The sequence below is a fragment of the Camelus ferus genome, chromosome 22 (genome assembly GCF_009834535.1).
Source record: "Camelus ferus isolate YT-003-E chromosome 22, BCGSAC_Cfer_1.0, whole genome shotgun sequence".
Taxonomy (NCBI): domain Eukaryota; kingdom Metazoa; phylum Chordata; class Mammalia; order Artiodactyla; family Camelidae; genus Camelus; species Camelus ferus.
Window position 1 is genome coordinate 22,302,770 of NC_045717.1, and position 16,754 is coordinate 22,319,523.

The 16,754-nt window shown below is 59.4% G+C and overlaps 3 protein-coding genes across 4 annotated transcripts; 1 reads left to right on the plus strand and 2 right to left on the minus strand.

Moving 5' to 3' along the window:
• Positions 1 to 1,251: 1,251 nt before the first annotated feature.
• STXBP2 (syntaxin binding protein 2) lies at positions 1,252 to 10,631 on the minus strand. Of its 2 annotated transcripts, XM_006177532.3 has the most exons (20): positions 10,585 to 10,631; positions 10,172 to 10,320; positions 8,376 to 8,425; positions 8,016 to 8,097; positions 7,423 to 7,499; positions 7,184 to 7,262; positions 6,991 to 7,094; positions 6,311 to 6,459; positions 6,015 to 6,099; positions 5,790 to 5,920; positions 5,584 to 5,691; positions 5,255 to 5,312; positions 5,058 to 5,123; positions 4,881 to 4,961; positions 4,364 to 4,502; positions 3,754 to 3,863; positions 2,856 to 2,951; positions 2,025 to 2,110; positions 1,751 to 1,908; positions 1,257 to 1,411 (listed from the first exon to the last, which is right to left on the minus strand). In XM_006177532.3, the coding sequence occupies exons 1-20, from the start codon at positions 10,614 to 10,616 to the stop codon at positions 1,326 to 1,328; spliced, it is 1,926 nt and encodes a 641-aa protein (XP_006177594.3). In that variant the 5' UTR covers positions 10,617 to 10,631; the 3' UTR covers positions 1,257 to 1,325. The 2 variants fall into 2 exon arrangements, with proteins under 2 accessions (XP_032322184.1, XP_006177594.3); XM_032466293.1 differs by lacking the exons at positions 10,172 to 10,320; positions 10,585 to 10,631 and adding an exon at positions 9,726 to 9,831 and having other exon boundaries at positions 1,252 to 1,411.
• Positions 10,632 to 13,141: 2,510 nt separating this feature from the next.
• Positions 13,142 to 15,098, plus strand: PCP2 (Purkinje cell protein 2). Its single transcript, XM_032466373.1, has 4 exons — positions 13,142 to 13,189; positions 13,761 to 13,875; positions 14,155 to 14,279; positions 14,916 to 15,098. Exons 1-4 carry the CDS (start codon positions 13,142 to 13,144, stop codon positions 15,033 to 15,035), a joined length of 408 nt encoding a protein of 135 aa, XP_032322264.1. The 3' UTR covers positions 15,036 to 15,098.
• LOC102521289 (protein PET100 homolog, mitochondrial) lies at positions 15,099 to 16,702 on the minus strand. Its single transcript, XM_014553137.2, has 4 exons — positions 16,569 to 16,702; positions 15,760 to 15,846; positions 15,560 to 15,592; positions 15,099 to 15,248 (listed from the first exon to the last, which is right to left on the minus strand). Exons 1-4 carry the CDS (start codon positions 16,593 to 16,595, stop codon positions 15,165 to 15,167), a joined length of 231 nt encoding a protein of 76 aa, XP_014408623.1. The 5' UTR covers positions 16,596 to 16,702; the 3' UTR covers positions 15,099 to 15,164.
• Between the last annotated feature and the right edge of the window lie 52 nt (positions 16,703 to 16,754).

The following is a 16,754-nucleotide window of genomic DNA, read 5'->3' on the forward strand; positions in this document are numbered from 1 at the left end:
CTTAAGCTTCACCTCCTCCAGGAAGCCTTCCCTGACTGCCCCAGGCTGAGTATATCACTATGTCCTCCGGGCTCCTAAAGCTCCCTGTGCCTCAGACTGCTGCCCTGGCTGTGTTTTCTGTGCTTCGTCTATCTCTCTAAGACAGATGAAGAGAGAAGGGCCTTCATCTATCTTATTCATGCTGTGGGTTCACATCTTGTTTTAGCTGAGTGTCATAGGCTGAACTGTGTCCCCAGAAAATTCATATGTTGAAGCCCCAACCCCCATGCCTCAGGATGTGGCTGTATTTGGAGATGAGACTTAAAAGATAATTAAGTTAAAATGAGGTCATTAGCGTAGACTCCAATCCAATAGGTCTAGTGTCTTTATAAGAAGAGGAGATTAGGACAAAAACACAGAGGGGAGACCACGTGAGGACACAGGGAGAAGACAGCCATCTATAAGACAAGGAGAGAAGCTTAGGAGAAACCGACCCTGCCAACACCGTGGTCTTGGACTCCCAGGCTCCAGAATTGTGAGAGAATAATCTCCGCTGTTTAGGTTGCCCAGGATGTAGTACTTCGTTGTGGCAGTGCTAGCAAATTCATACCCCCAGTAAAGGCTCTGCTAAGTCCTGCGGTTAGGACTTCCGAATACCCTGAGAGAAGCGGGGAGGAGGATGAGCAGGGAGATGCTAACTCTCTGCGGTAGGAAGCAGGCATCATTGGCTGTTTGTCTGGTCTGTCCTCACACAAATGCAGACGCTGGTCCCAGGGCCTAGAGAAGACCCCTGGCCTTGTGTGGCTCCAGGCCCCATTGAAATAGTTCCTGAAGGGCTAGGGGCAGCTGGCACCCCAATTCCTCCAGTGTGGGCTTGGGGTCCCCCACCACCAGCAGAGTAGATCGGATGCCACGGGGATGCCTGTAATGAGGGATGCTTGTAAATAACACTACTAACAGTCCCATCAGGGAGGCCACGATAACTCTTGTGCCAGTGGAGGGACAGCAGCTGTCATGCTCCTGTGCCATCAGCTTTCCGGCACCATCTCCAATCTTCTCTGAGAAGTGGCTGCCATCACTGGCCTTTTGGAAAGGCCCACAAGTTGTCCAAAGCCTAGCAGCTAGTAGATCTTGGAGCCAATATTCAAATTAGAGCTTAAGACGCCCTCTGGCAGGATGATGGGGTGCGGTGGGGCCTGAGGCACAGGTAGGGAATGGGACTTATGGGAGGCTGCTTAGCATGGCTCCCTTGGGAAGAAAGCGATACGGGCCCCAGCTGGCAGAGAGGAGGGAGGAGTTTATTTATCTGAAAAGGGAGAGGGGCAGGTCAGGCAGGGGTGGGCGGGTCAGGGCAGGGAGATGTCCTCCAGCTTCTGGTCCAGCGTCTTGAGGTCATCCAGGAAGCGGGTCGGGGTGAGGATGTGCGAGGAGCCTGGCAGGAGGGCAGGGCTGGGGTAGCTGCCTCGGCACGACACCCCCCAGCTGGGGTCCTCGGGAAACCAGGCCCTGACTCTACGGGACTCAGAAGTCTCACCCCTTGGAGACACAGGGGTCCACTCCCAGGTAACCCCTTCCCTGGGAAGCTGAGCCCTGGCGCCTCGGGTGTCCGGCCACTGCCTCTCAGCCAGGGCTCCCAGACACCAGCCCTGCAGAGGTTGCATGCTCTGGGGACCCAGAAGACACAGAGCTGTTGGTCCCCCAGGGACCCACACATGGGGAGTCATGCTCCCGGCCCCGCCCCAGCCCAGGGACCCCAGTCCTGGTCACTCACCGATGAGCACCTCCCACTTGCCATCAGTGGCCCTGGTCACCTCGTAGGCAGCCCTCATCTCAGACATCGCAACACCACCCATGATGTAGACGATAAGCCGGGGCCCTGCCCTTGCCTCCACGCCCGCCTTGTTCTTGTGCCAGTGGCCGAAGCGGGCACTGGGGTGGGGGGGCAGGCAGAGGTCAGGCCAGGCAGCAGGACCCCCCCACACCCACCCACACAGGCCTCACCTCCCATGGGGCCTGGGCATGGGTGGGGGCGCCCTGCAACCCACCTGACAGCAGCCTGGGAGCTGGATGTGGGGGCAGGGTCAGACACGAAGGGCCACAGCTTTCGGTCCAGCCGATCCTCCACGGCATCCTAGGACCGAAGAGGGAGGCTGAGGAGAGGAGCCCAGGCAATGGGGCCCAGGGTCTGGAGGCCCCTCCATTGGGTGTGTTCTTGGGCCAAGATCCCAGTGGACAGCAGCCACCATCTGCATCTCCAGCCCCTGGTGACTCAGGACCCCAGGCCCCTCGACACTTAAGGACTCTGCTCCTGCTCAGCTCTGCAGGGACCCAGGAGTCTGAGCCTCCCCCCTCCTCAGGGACCCAGGAGTCCAGGCATCCCGGGTCCATGGGGATAAGGGGGCCAAGGTCACTGGCCTCCAAGCAGGCAGAGGTGCCAGGACTCCACACAGACAGCAGAAAGCCAGGAAGTTGGGTCCCTGGCCTGGTCCTTTTTACTGCTGCTGCTTTTGGCTCCCAGGATGGGCAGGGGCTGGCATGAGGAGGACAAATGGGGACCCAGGGAGCTTTCTGGGAGGGGGCAAAAGAAGAGAATAGAGAGGGACAGAGGAGGGGGCCAGCAAGTGGAGAGAAAATGAGGCTCCTCTACAAGGGAGCCCTCTGGCACCCCAATTCCTCCAGCATGGGCTTGGGATCCCCCACTTCTACGCAGAGCAGATCAGATGCCACAGGGATGCCCATAATGAAGGATTTTCCTTTAAGCCCTGGGGCTTAGGACCGTGTGCATGAAGGGAGCTGAATGCTCCCTGGACTAGGGCAGGACCTGGTGGGGGTGGGGGTGGGGGGATGTCAGGCCCCACCCCCCCCACCAGCAGTACCTCCATCACATCCTTGATGACCGGGGTCCAGCGGGACAGCTGATAGGTGGGCTCCGAGCGCTCCCTCCGCTCTAGCCGGCTTGACATCCCAGAGCCCTACAGATGGGAGGGACAGGGCCGGCGGGGGAATTGGGGAGAAGGAGGTGGGTCATGGGGCTGGGGGCTTGTCTGTCTTGGGGAGGTTGCAGACAAAGATGGAGAGAGGGAATGGAGAATCAGAAAAAAAGATAAAAAGAGGGAGGGAGGGAGGAGGGGAGAGCTAGAAAGAGAGAGGGAAGGGAAAATTAGAGGGAGAAAGAAATACAGTGAGACAGTGAGATAGAACAACAAGAAAGATAAGGACTAAGACAAAGATGAGGACAGAAGTGGGAGGACACAGAAAACAGGGGAACTGAGAGGCGGTGGACAGGGTGACAGAGTGAGGTCTGGGAGGGAGATGTAGGGGGACGGGCGAGGCAGGAACATGAGAGGCGTCCAGAGGTGGAGGCAGGGTCAGGGAGGTGGGACATGTGGACCAGAGAGGCCGAAGAGGCCAAGCAGAGATCTGAACACAGAAGGCTGCCGTGTGCATGCTGTCAGGCTGGTGACTCGGCTGTTTACCCCCCCGACTCAGACCACATGCCCCACGCTGCACCACCACCAGGACTAGGGCCTGACTACCCCTTGCCTCCCTGCTTATTGTGTGACCCACAGCTGGGGACAGCCCTGGTGCCCCCTGGTCCCCAGACCCTACTCAGGGCTCTCTGTCCTCCAAGAACCACATCACCCTGTGTATCCCAGCCCTGGTAAGGTGCCCTCCACCCTCCTAGTCACTGCCCCCTGACTCAGTATCCTCTTCCCAGGCACCTCCCATCCACCTTCCGCCCGGTCTCTGGCCCCATGCCAGCTCCCAGCATACCCCGGGGTTGGTGACGGTGCCCCCCAGCTGTTCCAGGTTCCGGATGAGGCTGCTGTGCGCCTGCACGTTGGCATGCTGGATCAGCTTGGCCAGGTTCTCCTCACTCACTCCTGGAGGATGGAGATGCAGGGCTGACACAGAGGGGACGCTCACAGGGTGGCGGTTGTGGAGTAGGGGGGTACAGCGGTGGTCATGTGTGCTTCTGGGTTAAGGGGGCTGGGGTGCTGTAGGGAGGTGCCAGGACCATGATGGGGGCGTCCTGCTGTTGGGACACCCTCAGGACCAGGGGACCCCCCCAAGGCTGGCACAAGGGAGATTCCTGACATTAGAACTCTGGATGGGAATCCCAGAGCGGGTGCTAGATTGAGGCGTCCTCTGGAATCAGTTGCTGGGGACAAATCTGGAGAAGTCATAGATCTGGGGGGGCCTCTTTGCCAATGGAGGCCAGTGGAAGGGGGCCCAGAGTCCATAGGGGTATCTGTGGGGGCTGGCAGGCCTGGGATGTGGGGGCATCCCAAGGACAAGGGAACTGTGGGGCTGAGAGATTCCCAGGATCACTGGAGACTCCGGTGAGTGGTGGTATACCAAGGCCCCCCTTGCCCCCACCCACCATTCCGTAGAAGGATGTAGAGCAACAGAACCCGGATCTTGTCATAGGCGGGCACCGCGGTGTCCAGCAGCACCGGCACGATCAGCTTCATGGCGTCTTTGATCTTCTCGCCCTCTGCGTCTGAGCCCATGGCCAAGTCCTGCGGGGCATGGGGGTCAGCCACTACGTGGGGAGGCGGGGCAGGGCAGGGACATCCCCAGGGGCCTTGGCAAGACCTTTGAGCTCCCCTTCATCCTAGTACCAGGTCTCTGAACGGTCTATGTAGGCTCCACCCACTGCAGCCCCAGCCTCCTCCCACAGGCCCCGCCCCTCACACAGACCACACCCCTCACAGGCCCCATCTCCCAAGGCTCTGCCCCAATCCCAGCCTCCTTCCCATAGGTTGCACCCCTCGCACAGGGCACATTTCTCCAAGATCCAGGCCACATCCCTGTCCCAGAGATGCCTCTCCACGTGCCCTGCCCCCACGGGCTCCGCCCCTCACCCAGGCCACACCCCTGCCCCGGGCTCACCCTACCTGCTCCACACTGCACAGCTTCTCCACGCAACCCTTGAAGTGCTTCATGCAGTCGTCGGCTAAATGCAGATGCGTAGAATACTACGGGGTAGGGGTAGGAGTTGGGGTAACAGAGACTGAGTGCAGGTGGAGACCAAGTGACAGGTGGAGAGGGGGAGGCTCCCCTCCCCCACTCACCTTGTTCAGCTCCTTCTGGTACTGCGGCATCTTTTTCAGGATGTGGGACAGGTCTTTGATGTTGGCCTGGGGACAGGGGTGGAGTGTGAAGGCAGGCCCTACCCACTAGAGGCCCCGCCCCAGGCTCGCCCCCCAGTCTGTGGGGAGAGCGGCTCTCCTCCCAAGCTGTCCAACCTGAGGCAGGCCCCGCACCCCACCTTGTCGGTGGTCATCCTCTTGCTCTCGCAGAATGTCCTCAGAAGCTCCGTGACCTTCCTGGAGGTGAAAGCGGGCAAGGGTGAGCTTGGGGGCTGATGCCAAGACTGCAGTTTGAGGGCAGAGTTGGGGTCACACAACCAGGGGATAGGAGCCCGGGGACACAGCCCATGGGCCAGCTCCCATGGGAGGGGAGTCCACCTGAGGGGTGCGGCTTGTAGAGGGGTGCTCACCCAGAGAGAAAGGCCAGGTACCGGGTCCAAAATGGGAGAGGCGGGGTGGGGACCGCGTGCGTAGGGCCCACCCCTGGGTGCCCACCACGTGCACGCACTTGGACACATCCGCGATGTGCATGTGCCGCAGCTCCACCCACAGGTCATCGTCCTCGTCCAGCAGCACGGCCTTCTCCTGGGTCTCGCTGAGCCCTGTGGCCTCATACCTGGGGAAGGTAGAGACACGAGGGTCAGGAGCACCGACCAAGGAAAACGGATACAGGTCCGCACTGACTACGGAGGGCGAGTTCCGGGCTCCGCCCACCTGTACGTGTCCTGCTCGATGTCCAGCAGGTCATAGGCCATGGCCTGGAACGTGAGCTCATGCAGCAGTGGGGACACGGGGTCGGCCGCCCGGTCCATGATTAGTAGCTGTGAGCGAGTTTTCTCAGGGCCCTGGGGTGGTTGCGGTGGGTAAGGATGAGGATACTGACCCTGACCCTGACCCTGGCTGGGGCCTCCCCTCACCTACCCCAGAGAGCCCCCTCACCTCGCCCAGACTGGGAGTGTCTGCCTTAAAGGCGTTCAGCTTAGCTAGGACGGCGTGGGCCAGCTGGGCCGTGTCCTCTGGGCCCCTGGGGGTGGGGTGGGCAGACATGGGGGCCTCAGGGTGGGGGTTGGGGAGGGCCAGGCACAGACTAGGGGTCAACGATGGGGTTAATTAAGGGGTTAAGGGGGGGAGTCAGGGACCAGGGTGAGGACCAGGGCTGAGGTCAGAAGACAGGTTAAAGGCTGGAAGCAGGACGGGGTCAAGGTCAAGGGGCAGCATCCGGGTGGGGTCCCCACTTGCGATAGCGGATGGCTGGGTACTCTTGCAGGGTGGCACACAGTGTAGCGATCTGCTGGGCCAGCACCTCGAGCTGCCGTGCCCGCTCGCCCGCCCGGAAGGGGCAGTAGAGATTGTAGGTGCTGTGGGGGGCATCCAGGGAGAACACCTGGGAGGACACAGGTGTCAGAACTGCCCAACTCCAGCGGGCACCACCTGCCACTCCCTGGGGCTTCCTCTGGTCTCTGGAGCCGGCTTTGCCATCCAGGGGACAGGCCTGGGGCAGCCTTCAACTACTGTCTAGTGGAGGAGACGGAGCAGTACCCCAGCCCCCTCCACCTTGGGTGGAGACGACTGTGCGGCGTGCTCTATGCTGCCTCCTACAGTTTCCCAGTGGGACAGAACTCCAGGTGCCAGAGCTCATTCTGGTCTGTGTTGGCTCCTTCCCTTTTTTTTTTTTTAAGTGTGTTTTTGTTTGTTTGTTTGTTTTGGTTTGGTTTGGTTTTAGTGGAGGTACTGGGGACTGAACCCAGGACCTCGTCCATGCCAAGCATGTGCTCTACCACTGAACTACTACCCTCCCCCTCCTTTTCTTTCTGATTCGGTGTCCCCTTTACTTGTCTCAGCATCTGTTTCTGAGGGAACCTGGGACATTTGGTGATGGACTGCCACTCCTGCCCAGGACTAGGCTGGGTTGTACCTGGGCCTCGCAGGGGAGGAAGGCAAGGTGGATCTCTTTCAGCGTCTTCACCACCTTCGCCAGACGGGAGCGGCCCAGCTCACTGAACAGGGGCTCAGGGCAGGCTGGGGTATGCAAGGGAGGGGTATCAGGCCAGAGCAGCCCCCCGCAACCCCTCGCGCTGACCCCCACAACCCCCGCTCTCCTCACTCACTGTCGGTGAAGAAGACGTGCGCGGCTTTGTAGGTGAAGGTTGGGGTCCCCCGGAAGTCTGCGATCAGGGCCTGCACCGACTGGGTAATGCAGATACTCTCCAGGCCTGGCCCGGTACCCCCAGACCGACCATCCCTTGCCCCAGCCTCCTGGCCGCTGCCTGTTACCCAGATACCCCAGACGTGCACAAAGGCACGCATGCACACACGCATGCGCACACACACCCGCTCGCATAGGCACCTTCTCCGTGGGGCTCAGCAGGTAAATGGCCTCCAGGCTGGGGATGGGTTCGCGCCGTTTGTTGATGTCCTCAACAACTAGTAGGAACAGAGGAAGGGGCACATGTGGATGGCGTTGGGGCCAGGGCACATGGGGAGTCTCAGACTCGGAGAGCTGGACACTTGGGAAGGAAGGTCGGATGCTGGTGGGGGGTGGAGGGGACACCGCACTCCCGGAGGGTCCTAAGCAGGAGGTGCACACTCAAGGGTCACACAGCTCAGAGCTACGTAGGCAGGGTTCTGCGCATTTGGGGTCCCATAGGCATAACCCCTGGGGGTCTCCCATAGAAAGTTACACATTCTAGGGGGTCGCACACTGAGTTCATTCTGGGAGTCCTACACCCAGTCCTTATACCCTGGGGTTCCACACACAGGAGCTGCACAGCTGGGGAGGATGACCCCTTAGGGAGTCCTGTGTGGGAAATATGCCGATCATGGGCTCCCAAATCAGGGCTGTCTGTGTAGGGAGCTGCGTCCTTGGGAGTTCTGAACAATTTGAGGGGATCCCACACTCAAGTCTCATCTGGGCAGCATCGGGTGGGGGTGTCCACTCACTGGTGATGCCCTCAGCCAAGATGTCTGACATCTTGCAGCAGGACGACAAGATGCGCATGCTTGGGTGGTCCATGATGAGCACCTGTGCAGACAGATGGATAGAAGGACTGGCGGACAGACAAGAGGTCGGGAGAAGCTGAAACTGCCCCTGAGGAAGGGCTGGGGCGGTGGGCAGTCCTGACAGCTTCAAGAGCAGGTTGAACGAGAGGACCCAGGACCCCTTCCCCACCCCACCGCATCCCAGACCCGCTCACCTGACCCCACCCCTGTGGACCAGTGGCCTCCTCGGGGAGCTGGAGGGAGTCCCACATTCAGGGCCCCCCACATGGGTTTGAACAAGGCGTTTTGTCTTGCCCCTACCTTCCACTCCCCATCCTTCTTGACACTCCGAATGACTCCGCTCAGAATTTCTGCAAGGAAGTGAGTAATGGGCTCAGGATGCTGGATCCCCCGGCCCCACCATGCCCCCAGACCTTCCGGGTCCTGAGCTGGATCTCCATCTTAACTCCCATTTACTCCTCCCCCTAGTCCTGTGAGGTAGCTCCTGGTGTCACCTCCAACTTATAGACAGGACACTGAGGTTCAGAGAGGAGAGATAAGTTACCTAAGCACCCTCAGCACCTAAGTGGCTGAGTTGCCTGGGGCATAAGTAGCCACAAGATAAATATGTTTTAGATAAATGAATACTTGGAAAGTCAGGACTCACATAACAGGTCTACTTGCCTCCAGAGCTGGGTTCTCCGCCTCCCTATCTGCTACTTGAGTTCTCCTGGTGGATTTCAGCCACACCCTCATTCCACCTCCATCAGTTTCCCCTAGCCTATAACGCCGGGCCCCTGGATCCCTGCTCTGAGGCATTCCTGACTGTGGTTAACCGGTCACCCAACTCCAGCCTCAGTTTCCTCATCTGTTAAAATGTAATCAGTGGTTCTCCCGTCTCCCTTTTAACCCTTGTGTGGGAGGCTCCTTTTTTTTAGTTAGGATACTGGGGATCTGAGCCACATTCTGCCCCGCTTAGCAGAGGGAGGAGGCAGAAGGGACTGGGCAGCCCCGCCCAGCAAGTGTCCTGTCCATTGTTATCAGGACCGCCAGGGCGGAAGCAGCGGAGGCCGGAACTACTGGAGGTGGGGGAGGGGGCGACCTCCGTCCTTCCCCCAAGAACCAGGCTCGCCCGGCCTGGACGCCTGGGTCCTCAGGCTGCATGGTGCTCTTGGGGACCGGGCAAGCAGGAAGGCATCCCCAATCCTTGGACCCAGATAGGGGCCTGGACACGCCTCCTGAGCACTCTCATCACCTGGGGTCGCTCATCAGCGCAGCAGCCCGGCGCCAGTCCTTACTTACCACGGGGCCCCAAGTGTCCAGCCCCTCGGACTTTGCCCGGCTTAGAGACCCGGGAGTATGGGTGTCCAGCTGTGCTCTACCCCAGCAGACACCCTAGGGAGCCCAGGAGTTCGGGTCCCGGCGCTGGCTTGCGTCACCCTTAGTCTGATCCCCTTGGATCCCCGGTGTCCAGTCTCCCAACTTTGTTCCATTCCCTCGCTGGAGATCCGGGACGTCCAGCTGGGGCCACGTCCCCGCCTGCCTCCTCGAGGGTCAGGTGCCGACGCCCAGCCCAGTCCCCAGCTCCCCGCCGCCTGGGTCCCAGAGTCTGTGCGCCCCCGCCCCCCGCCCCCAGGGGCCGCAAGAGCCTGTCCCCGGGGCCGCACTCACTTTCCCCTACCACAGCCTTCAGCCCCGAGGGCGCCATCTTCCCCCAGGGGCGCCGCCGCTTCCGGGTCTGTCCCAAGGTTGGGGCGTGGCCCTGCACGTCATCCCTGTGGACCCCGCCCGGCGGGACCTGGCCCCGCCCCCTGCGCACCTGGCCCCGCCCCGCCGTCGGGTCTCGGGGAAGATGGGTTCCTCGCTGAGCCCACGGGCAGAGGCGTCCACGCAGAAGCGCAGGGAGCCGCCGGAGGAGCACACCCTGACGACAAGCTCACAGGCGTGAGCTCAGACAGACTTCCCTAGCTTGTGTGCAGCGAGAACGTGGGATCACAGGACAATAATAACCCCTTAATCCTCCCCAGGCATAGTCCCAACCCGCCAGAAGTTTCTGTGTTTGAAGGGTACTGTGTGTCCACCCGGAACCGCGGGGCCGCAAACCGGGACCCACTTACCTTCTGTATCCGAGTTTAGCAGCAGCAGCGGGCTTGAGCGACATTTGATAAACAGAGGCGGAGACCTGGAGGGTTGGGTTGGCGCTAAGCCGTCACCTACTGTGTGCCAAGGACCTGTTTCAGATTCGCCGTCTATCCTGCCAGAGACCCTGAAAGGGGGTGCAGGATAGACAATGAAACCGCGGCTCGGCCGGACCCTTGTTTGAGGCCACCTGCTGAGTAGGCCTATTGAGATTTGAAACACGAGTCTGTCCCGGGAGGTATGCTTGGCACTACCCTTCTGATACACACGTGGATTCAGTGGCATGCTCTTCCGCTTGCACGCGGGCGCGCGCGCACCCCCCCCCCCCAAGTCACACTCCACTGGAAATTTCAGGGCCTGCCCCTGCTGTGCGCCAGCAAAGGGCTGATACCTCTTCACATAGACCCAGACAGCAGAGCCCATACAAATGAGGTCCTGGATTTAAAGTGTGACGCACATGCGCGAATGCAGACTCCCGAACTGGTTCAGTCCTGAACTGATGCCTTTATTTGGCCGCATTTATTAAGAGTCGGCCAGATGCCACTTAATGGGACAGGCATGGAACCCAAGAGAGTGAATAAAACCAGAAAGCCTGCCAGACAGCACTTAAAGTTGAATGGAGGAGATGGGGACAGAAATTATCAATTATGCCATAAGAAAATAAACAGTAACCTGACAGCAAGTGCCGCTGGGGAAGGGGGGAGCTTTATGGGGGGTAGTACCAGAGGGGTACCCTGAGGGGTGGCCTTGAGGCTTAATCCTGAACAACACCAAGAAGCAACCATGTGGAGAGAAGCAGGGGATGAGGTCAGAGGAGCGCTTGGAGTGAGGTGAGGGTGGGGAAGGGGGGCCGGCAGGACGTGAGGTGGGAGGGGCTGCAGAGGTCAGACCTCAGTGGAACGTGGTAGGACTAACCCAGCCTAATTTACCTGGGATTGGGAAGTTCCCGGGACCCAGGACTTTCAGCGCTAATACTGAGACAGTCCAGGGCAAATCAGGATGGCTGGTCCCCGTAGGTAGGAGTTTGGGGTTTTCTTTCCTTTTTCCTTTTCTTTGTTTCTGTTTCTTTCTTTCTCTCTTTCTCCCCCTCCCTCCCTCCTTTCCTCTCTTTCTGTCTCTTTCATGGCTTGATTGAGACATAATTCACATGGTGTACAACTCGCCCACTCTGAGAGAGTACAATTCAATGGTTTTTAGCATATTCACAGTTGTACATCCATCACCAGTCAATTTTAGAACATTCCCATTATCTCAAGGTGTTCAGGTTTTCTCCTGAGGACAATGGGGGCCAAGGGAGAGTTCTGAGCGGGGGAAGGAGGGGACCCCTGCAGCCCCTGGGGGCACAGATGGATTGCAGGGGCAAAGGGGGAAGCTGGGTGACCCTGAGGAAGCCAGGACCCCCTCTAGCTTTTCAGCCTGTCTCCTAGTGGTGAGAATCTGTAGGGTCTACTGCCCCTCACTGTACTCAGTGAGGGTGACCGGGGTCTACCGCTGTTATGGGCTAAAGGGTGCTCTGCCCACCTGCTGGGGGAAAATGTATATTCAAGCCGTAACGCCCAGTACCTTAGGAGGTGCTTTTATTTGGAAATAAGGTCATTGCAGGCACAATTAGTAAAGATGAGGTCGTACTGCAGTGGGGTGAGTCCCTAACGCAATACAAGTGGTACCCATGTCTGTGACAGCTGCATGAAGACAAGGACACGGGGGAACGTCTGTGATGACAGAGGTAGAGACTGAAGTCCTACCACTGCAAGCCAAGGAACACCAAGGTCTGCCCGCAACCACTAGAACCCGGGGAGAGGCAAGGAGAGCTCCTCTCCTCCAGGTTGTAGGAGCACAACCCCGCCGACACCTTGATCCCAGACTTCTGGCTTCCAGGACTGTATGACAATAAATGTATGTTGCTCTAAGCGACCCAGTTTGTGATGCTTTGTTAAGGCAGCTCAGGAAACTCATTCACCCATGGAGGAGCGTGGCATCAGAGTCTTGGGGCCATGGAGAAGGTGTGAATGTGGGCTCTGGATGGAGGACGGCTGCCTGGGGAGGAGGACCAAGTTTTGCACTTGAGCAGGGGTGGTGATGGTGTGGCCTGTTGATTCTGAGAAGAAACTCTAACTGGTTTCCAGAAAGGCATCTTAGGGAGGGATGGGGTGCAGGGGGTCCTCCCAGCAGCATCTTCTCCCGGGGCACTGTGGGGGACACCACAGCTGCTTGGGGGAGGGAGCAGGGGCTTTCCTCCTTGCCTCCTGTCCCCTCGCTGGACTGGGGTGACAGATCAGAAAAGACAGCTCAACTTGGCATTGGTGATGGAGAGACAGGAGTCCCAGAACTTCTTGTCTTGGGGCCTGGAAGGGGAGCCAGAGCCAGGGACAGTGAGTAGAGGAAGGGGTGGAAGTAGGCTAGCTGGTGGCACTGCAGGAGCCCTGCGACCCAGCTTCCTCTTCTCCCACCACCTGCAGATGGTAACTGTGTTTCCAGCAGATACGGATGGGCAAGACGGGAGGTGGCAGCAGGAACACCCTACACTGTTTCCCAATGGTGGGCTGCAGAGCTCACCTGAGCTGCCCTACTGACCTGTCCTCTCCCTGCCCTGCCCAGCCAACCCAAGCTCCCCGCTGTGGGGACACTGCTCTGGTGGACCGCTGCACCCCACTTGAAAGTCCTTACGGCCCAGTGAGTCCTGTTGGGCCAGCAAGGTCCAAACCCAGGTCACCCTGCCTCCTACCTCAACGGCCGCCCCGGCATCACGCTGCAAAAACAATTATCTGGATCATCTTTATGGGGCTTAAGCTTGGGTGGGAGCAGATGGGGCATGAGCTGCGGATTTGGGGTTGGGTATCTGCTCCCCCCGCCCACACCCCAGTCTCCTAAAAAGCCTTCTCTGTCACGGGGCCGGGGCAGAGGCCAGCAGAGACAGGGACAGGGCCCAGGGGAGGGGAGCACGGACCATGATGGACCAGGAAGAGGAGGATGGGGGCTCGGCTGCCTGCGACAAGGTAAGCAGGCCCTGCCCCCACACCGCCTCCAACTCAAGGGCCCATGAATGACACGACTAATTAGTCTGTATGGCACCTAATTAGCAAGGGGGTCTCCTGGGACCCCTGACCCAATTGCTGCTCAAGATGGTGCAGGTGGTGGGAGGGTCCGGGGGTCTATAACCCAAACCCAGGGCAAGGGTCAGGGTTCTCAGCGCCGACCCGGTGAGGTGGGGGATGCTGGGATTCGGGAGCGGCCTCTGGAACGTTCCCCTGGCTCGCATCCCAGCCCCCAGGCCACCAGGCGGTCAGGCCCTAATCTAGGACGGCAGGATGCTGGCCCGGGCACCTCTCCCTTGAGGCAGCATCACGTGAAGTGGCCCTGCTGGAAGGGTCCCTGGGCTGGGGTTGGGAAGGAGACTTGTCTCATTCAGAGCAGCTCTGCAGAGCAGCACATTGGAGGGGACCATGGTGAGCGCCACGGAGGAAGGCAGGGCAGGCCCGGGGTCAGGTGGCAGCCGGCTGGTGAGGAGGGGAGTGGAGGGGTCTCCCAGCTGACGGGCCAGCTGGACTGAGTCTGTCTGTCCCCCAGGCAGGCTCCCCGGACCAGGAGGGCTTCTTCAACTTGCTGAGCCACGTGCAGGGCGGCCGGATGGAAGAGCAGCGCTGCTCACTGCAGGCGGGGCCGGGCCCAACCTCCGAGAGTGGTGAGACTGGGCAGGGGGTGTAGGGCAGCGGGTGTGATGTCTGAGGGGTGTGAATGGGCACGAGGCAAGGGGCTACCTGGGGGACCTATGGGTGAGAGTCAGAAAGTGAGCAGGTAAGTGAAGAGAGATGCCTGTGGGTCTGGGAGCCTGGGGGTTAGCGGGAGAGACAAGCATGCTTCCTGGAGGATGTGAGTTGGGGTGGAGGGGTGGGTTGGGGGCTTCAGCCTGGCTGTGTCCCCTGGAGCCTGAGTTCACCCCTGTGGCCTCTGCTCCATGCAGAGAGTGGCCCTGCCCCCGAGATGGATAGTCTCATGGACATGCTGGCCAGTACCCAGGGCCGCCGCATGGATGACCAGCGTGTGACAGTCAGTGCCCTGCCTGGCTTCCAGCCTTTGGGCCCCAAGGTAAGTGATGGTCTGTGGGGGCTGTAGAGAGACCAGACAGGCTGAGCCCTCTCACCCTGCCTCCCACCCCCGGGCAGGAGTGCGTGGGGCCCCACCCCAACCTCTGTTCATCACATGTTCCTGGGAGCTGTGCCTGGAAGAAGCGCCCGCCCTGGGCCCCTGCTGGTCACAAGGCCGATCCAATACCCCAGCTCAGAGGGAGGACGAAGGCCCAGACAGGGCTGAGATGGGACCAAGGTCATGCAGGGGGCATGTAGAAGTCAAAGCCGTGGTGGGAACCCAATGGTCCTGCCCCCAAGTCTGAGAGCTTCAAGGAGGCCAGAGAGAATAGACACTCCCCCTTCCTGGGAAGACTCCCCTAGGGTGGAGGGACACATCTGTCACCACTGTGTCTATGTCACACGTACTCAACCACAGCTTGGGTTCTGACCAAGATCCCAGTGAGATCCCCAAGACCCACCAGCTTCCACCCAAATGCCACCCCAAATATTGAGTAACTACGAGACACAGAAGCTCAGGGATGGTGAGGGAAGATGGGGCAGGGCAGGGCGTGGGTGGCCACCTGCACCCTCCTTCCAATGTTTATGTCCCCTCTGACCAGTCCCTCCCTCTGCCTGACCCCGTCTTCATCCACAGGATGGAGCGCAGAAACGAGCCGGGACCCTCAGCCCCCAACCCCTCCTCACCCCTCAGGACCCGACTGCTCTCAGCTTCCGTCGGAACAGCAGCCCCCAGCCCCAGACACAAGCCCCCTGAGGGCCTGAGGCATCCTGGGCCCCACGTGGCCCCCGAAAGCAGACAATAAAACACTTCCACGAGTGACAAAAGAATTGTGTGTGTGTAATTTTGTGGGTGGAAGGGCTAGGACTCAGGCACTTGGAGGTCTCAGGAGCTCTGCTGGGCAGCACGAAGGAGCTTCTCCTCTCGCTGTTTCCGTATTCTCTCTTTGAATTCTTCTAGCTCTTGGCGCTGGGGAAGTGGGCGGGGTGGGAAGGAAGGAGGGGCATACACACCTCAGGGCCTGGACCTCTTTCCCACCACTCTACCCCCTAACCCCCAAGACCATGGCTTGAGCTCAGTGTCTACACTGTGCCAATTACAACCATTGTTCAAGTGAGAACAGCTTCAATCTTCAGGAAAAGGGTAATAAGAAACTCATGTGTCCCTCCACTGTCAGTTCTCTGTCCATGACTGAGGCTAAAATTTTCATTTGAGTCCACCATGGCCACAAGGTCCCAGGGCCCTGCATCCTCTGGTGGGAGGAAGACAATGTGGCTTACCTGGTCCTCCTTCTCAGGTGGCCACAGCTCCCTCTGTAGGGACAAAGTCACAGCTGGAGCCACAAGCTAGAAGCCTCCAGAGCCCTACACCCAGGGCAGGGTTAACCCATGGGAGGCAGACACTGGTCCCCAGCAAGTTGGTGCCCCATTCCCTCCCCAACCCCCTGGAATGAACCCATGACCACTCTCCCTGTGCCCACCTTGCGCTGTATGACATAGTGCTCAAACCACTCTGCCTGATTGGCAATCCAAAACATAGCCACAGGGAAGGTGAGGTAGACGGTCATCTGGAAGGGCAGGGGCAAGATGAGCAAAGCCAGGAATTACTCCCCCTCTCACCCTGTGCAGAGGTTGCTCAAAGCCTGGAAGAGCATCCTCTGGCAGAGACCAGGGGTGCCTCCCCAGAACCCCTGCCAAGAACCCCACCAAGGGTACAGAAGCCACACACCTTAAAGTCTAGCCCCCATAATCCAAAAGCTCTTATTGCTAAAAGCCACCCCCTCCCCAAGTCTGGAAGGCTTCCTCTCAAAGAAGGACACACACACACACACACACACGCACACTCACCAGCCCCAGGCGCACAAGAGCTCATACTACAATAAAGGTATCTCTTTGAAACCTCATTATCCCACCCTCCAGTCAGATCCTGGAGCAACCCCAGATCCAGAAGGCCTCATTCTTCAGTCTACTGTCCTAAGCCTAGGAGTCTGCCTATCAAAGAGACGCACACACAGTGTAAGTCCAAGAGCTCCCCCAGGGTCTGAAGGCTTCCTCCTTAGAGCCCCCTTCCCAGATCACCCCTCTCGGAGGGCTTTCCTCACATCAGCCTTCTCAGAGCCCCGAACCCAACCCCCCCCCCCCGAGTTTCCAACCATAAAAGTTCCCTTTCAAATCTCAGGAGCTTTCGTCCCAGAACGCCCTCTCTCCGAGGCCCCACTTTTCAGAGCCTCTTCCTCCTCCTCCAGAAAAACCCGGCGCCAGCCGTCCAACCACTCGGGTGCTCACTGACCCGAAACACCTCCAGCTTCACCCCCATCTTGCTCCTCCGAGGCTTCAACGCCGCTTCCGCCCAAAGCCAACCAAGCAGCAACACAGCAGCTCATTGGGAGTCCGAGGGCTCCACTGCTGAACCTGATTGGTCCGAGGAGCTACAGAGTAACGTCATCATCGGGCGCTTCTCTGCCTCCGGTATCTG

Bases quoted from the DNA above. Each gene is read 5' to 3' on its own strand.
- STXBP2 (XM_006177532.3), bottom strand. From the start codon at position 10,616: ATGGGCTCTGCTGTCTGGGTCTATGTGAAGAG. The intron at 6,100-6,310 runs GTGGGGACCCCA...CCCCACCCCCAG, and splicing joins CCAGCCATCCGCTATCGCAA to GGGCCCAGAGGACACGGCCC. The intron at 4,503-4,880 runs GTAGGGTGAGCC...CATGCCCCGCAG, and splicing joins AGCTGTGCAGTGTGGAGCAG to GACTTGGCCATGGGCTCAGA.
- LOC102521289 (XM_014553137.2), bottom strand. From the start codon at position 16,595: ATGGGGGTGAAGCTGGAGGTGTTTCGG. The intron at 15,847-16,568 runs GTCAGTGAGCAC...CTGCCCTTCCAG, and splicing joins TGAAGCTGGAGGTGTTTCGG to ATGACCGTCTACCTCACCTT. The intron at 15,593-15,759 runs GTGGGCACAGGG...TTGTCCCTACAG, and splicing joins ACTATGTCATACAGCGCAAG to AGGGAGCTGTGGCCACCTGA.
- PCP2 (XM_032466373.1), top strand. From the start codon at position 13,142: ATGATGGACCAGGAAGAGGAGGATGGGGGCTCGGCTGCCTGCGACAAG. The intron at 13,190-13,760 runs GTAAGCAGGCCC...TCTGTCCCCCAG, and splicing joins GCTCGGCTGCCTGCGACAAG to GCAGGCTCCCCGGACCAGGA. The intron at 13,876-14,154 runs GTGAGACTGGGC...TGCTCCATGCAG, and splicing joins GGGCCCAACCTCCGAGAGTG to AGAGTGGCCCTGCCCCCGAG.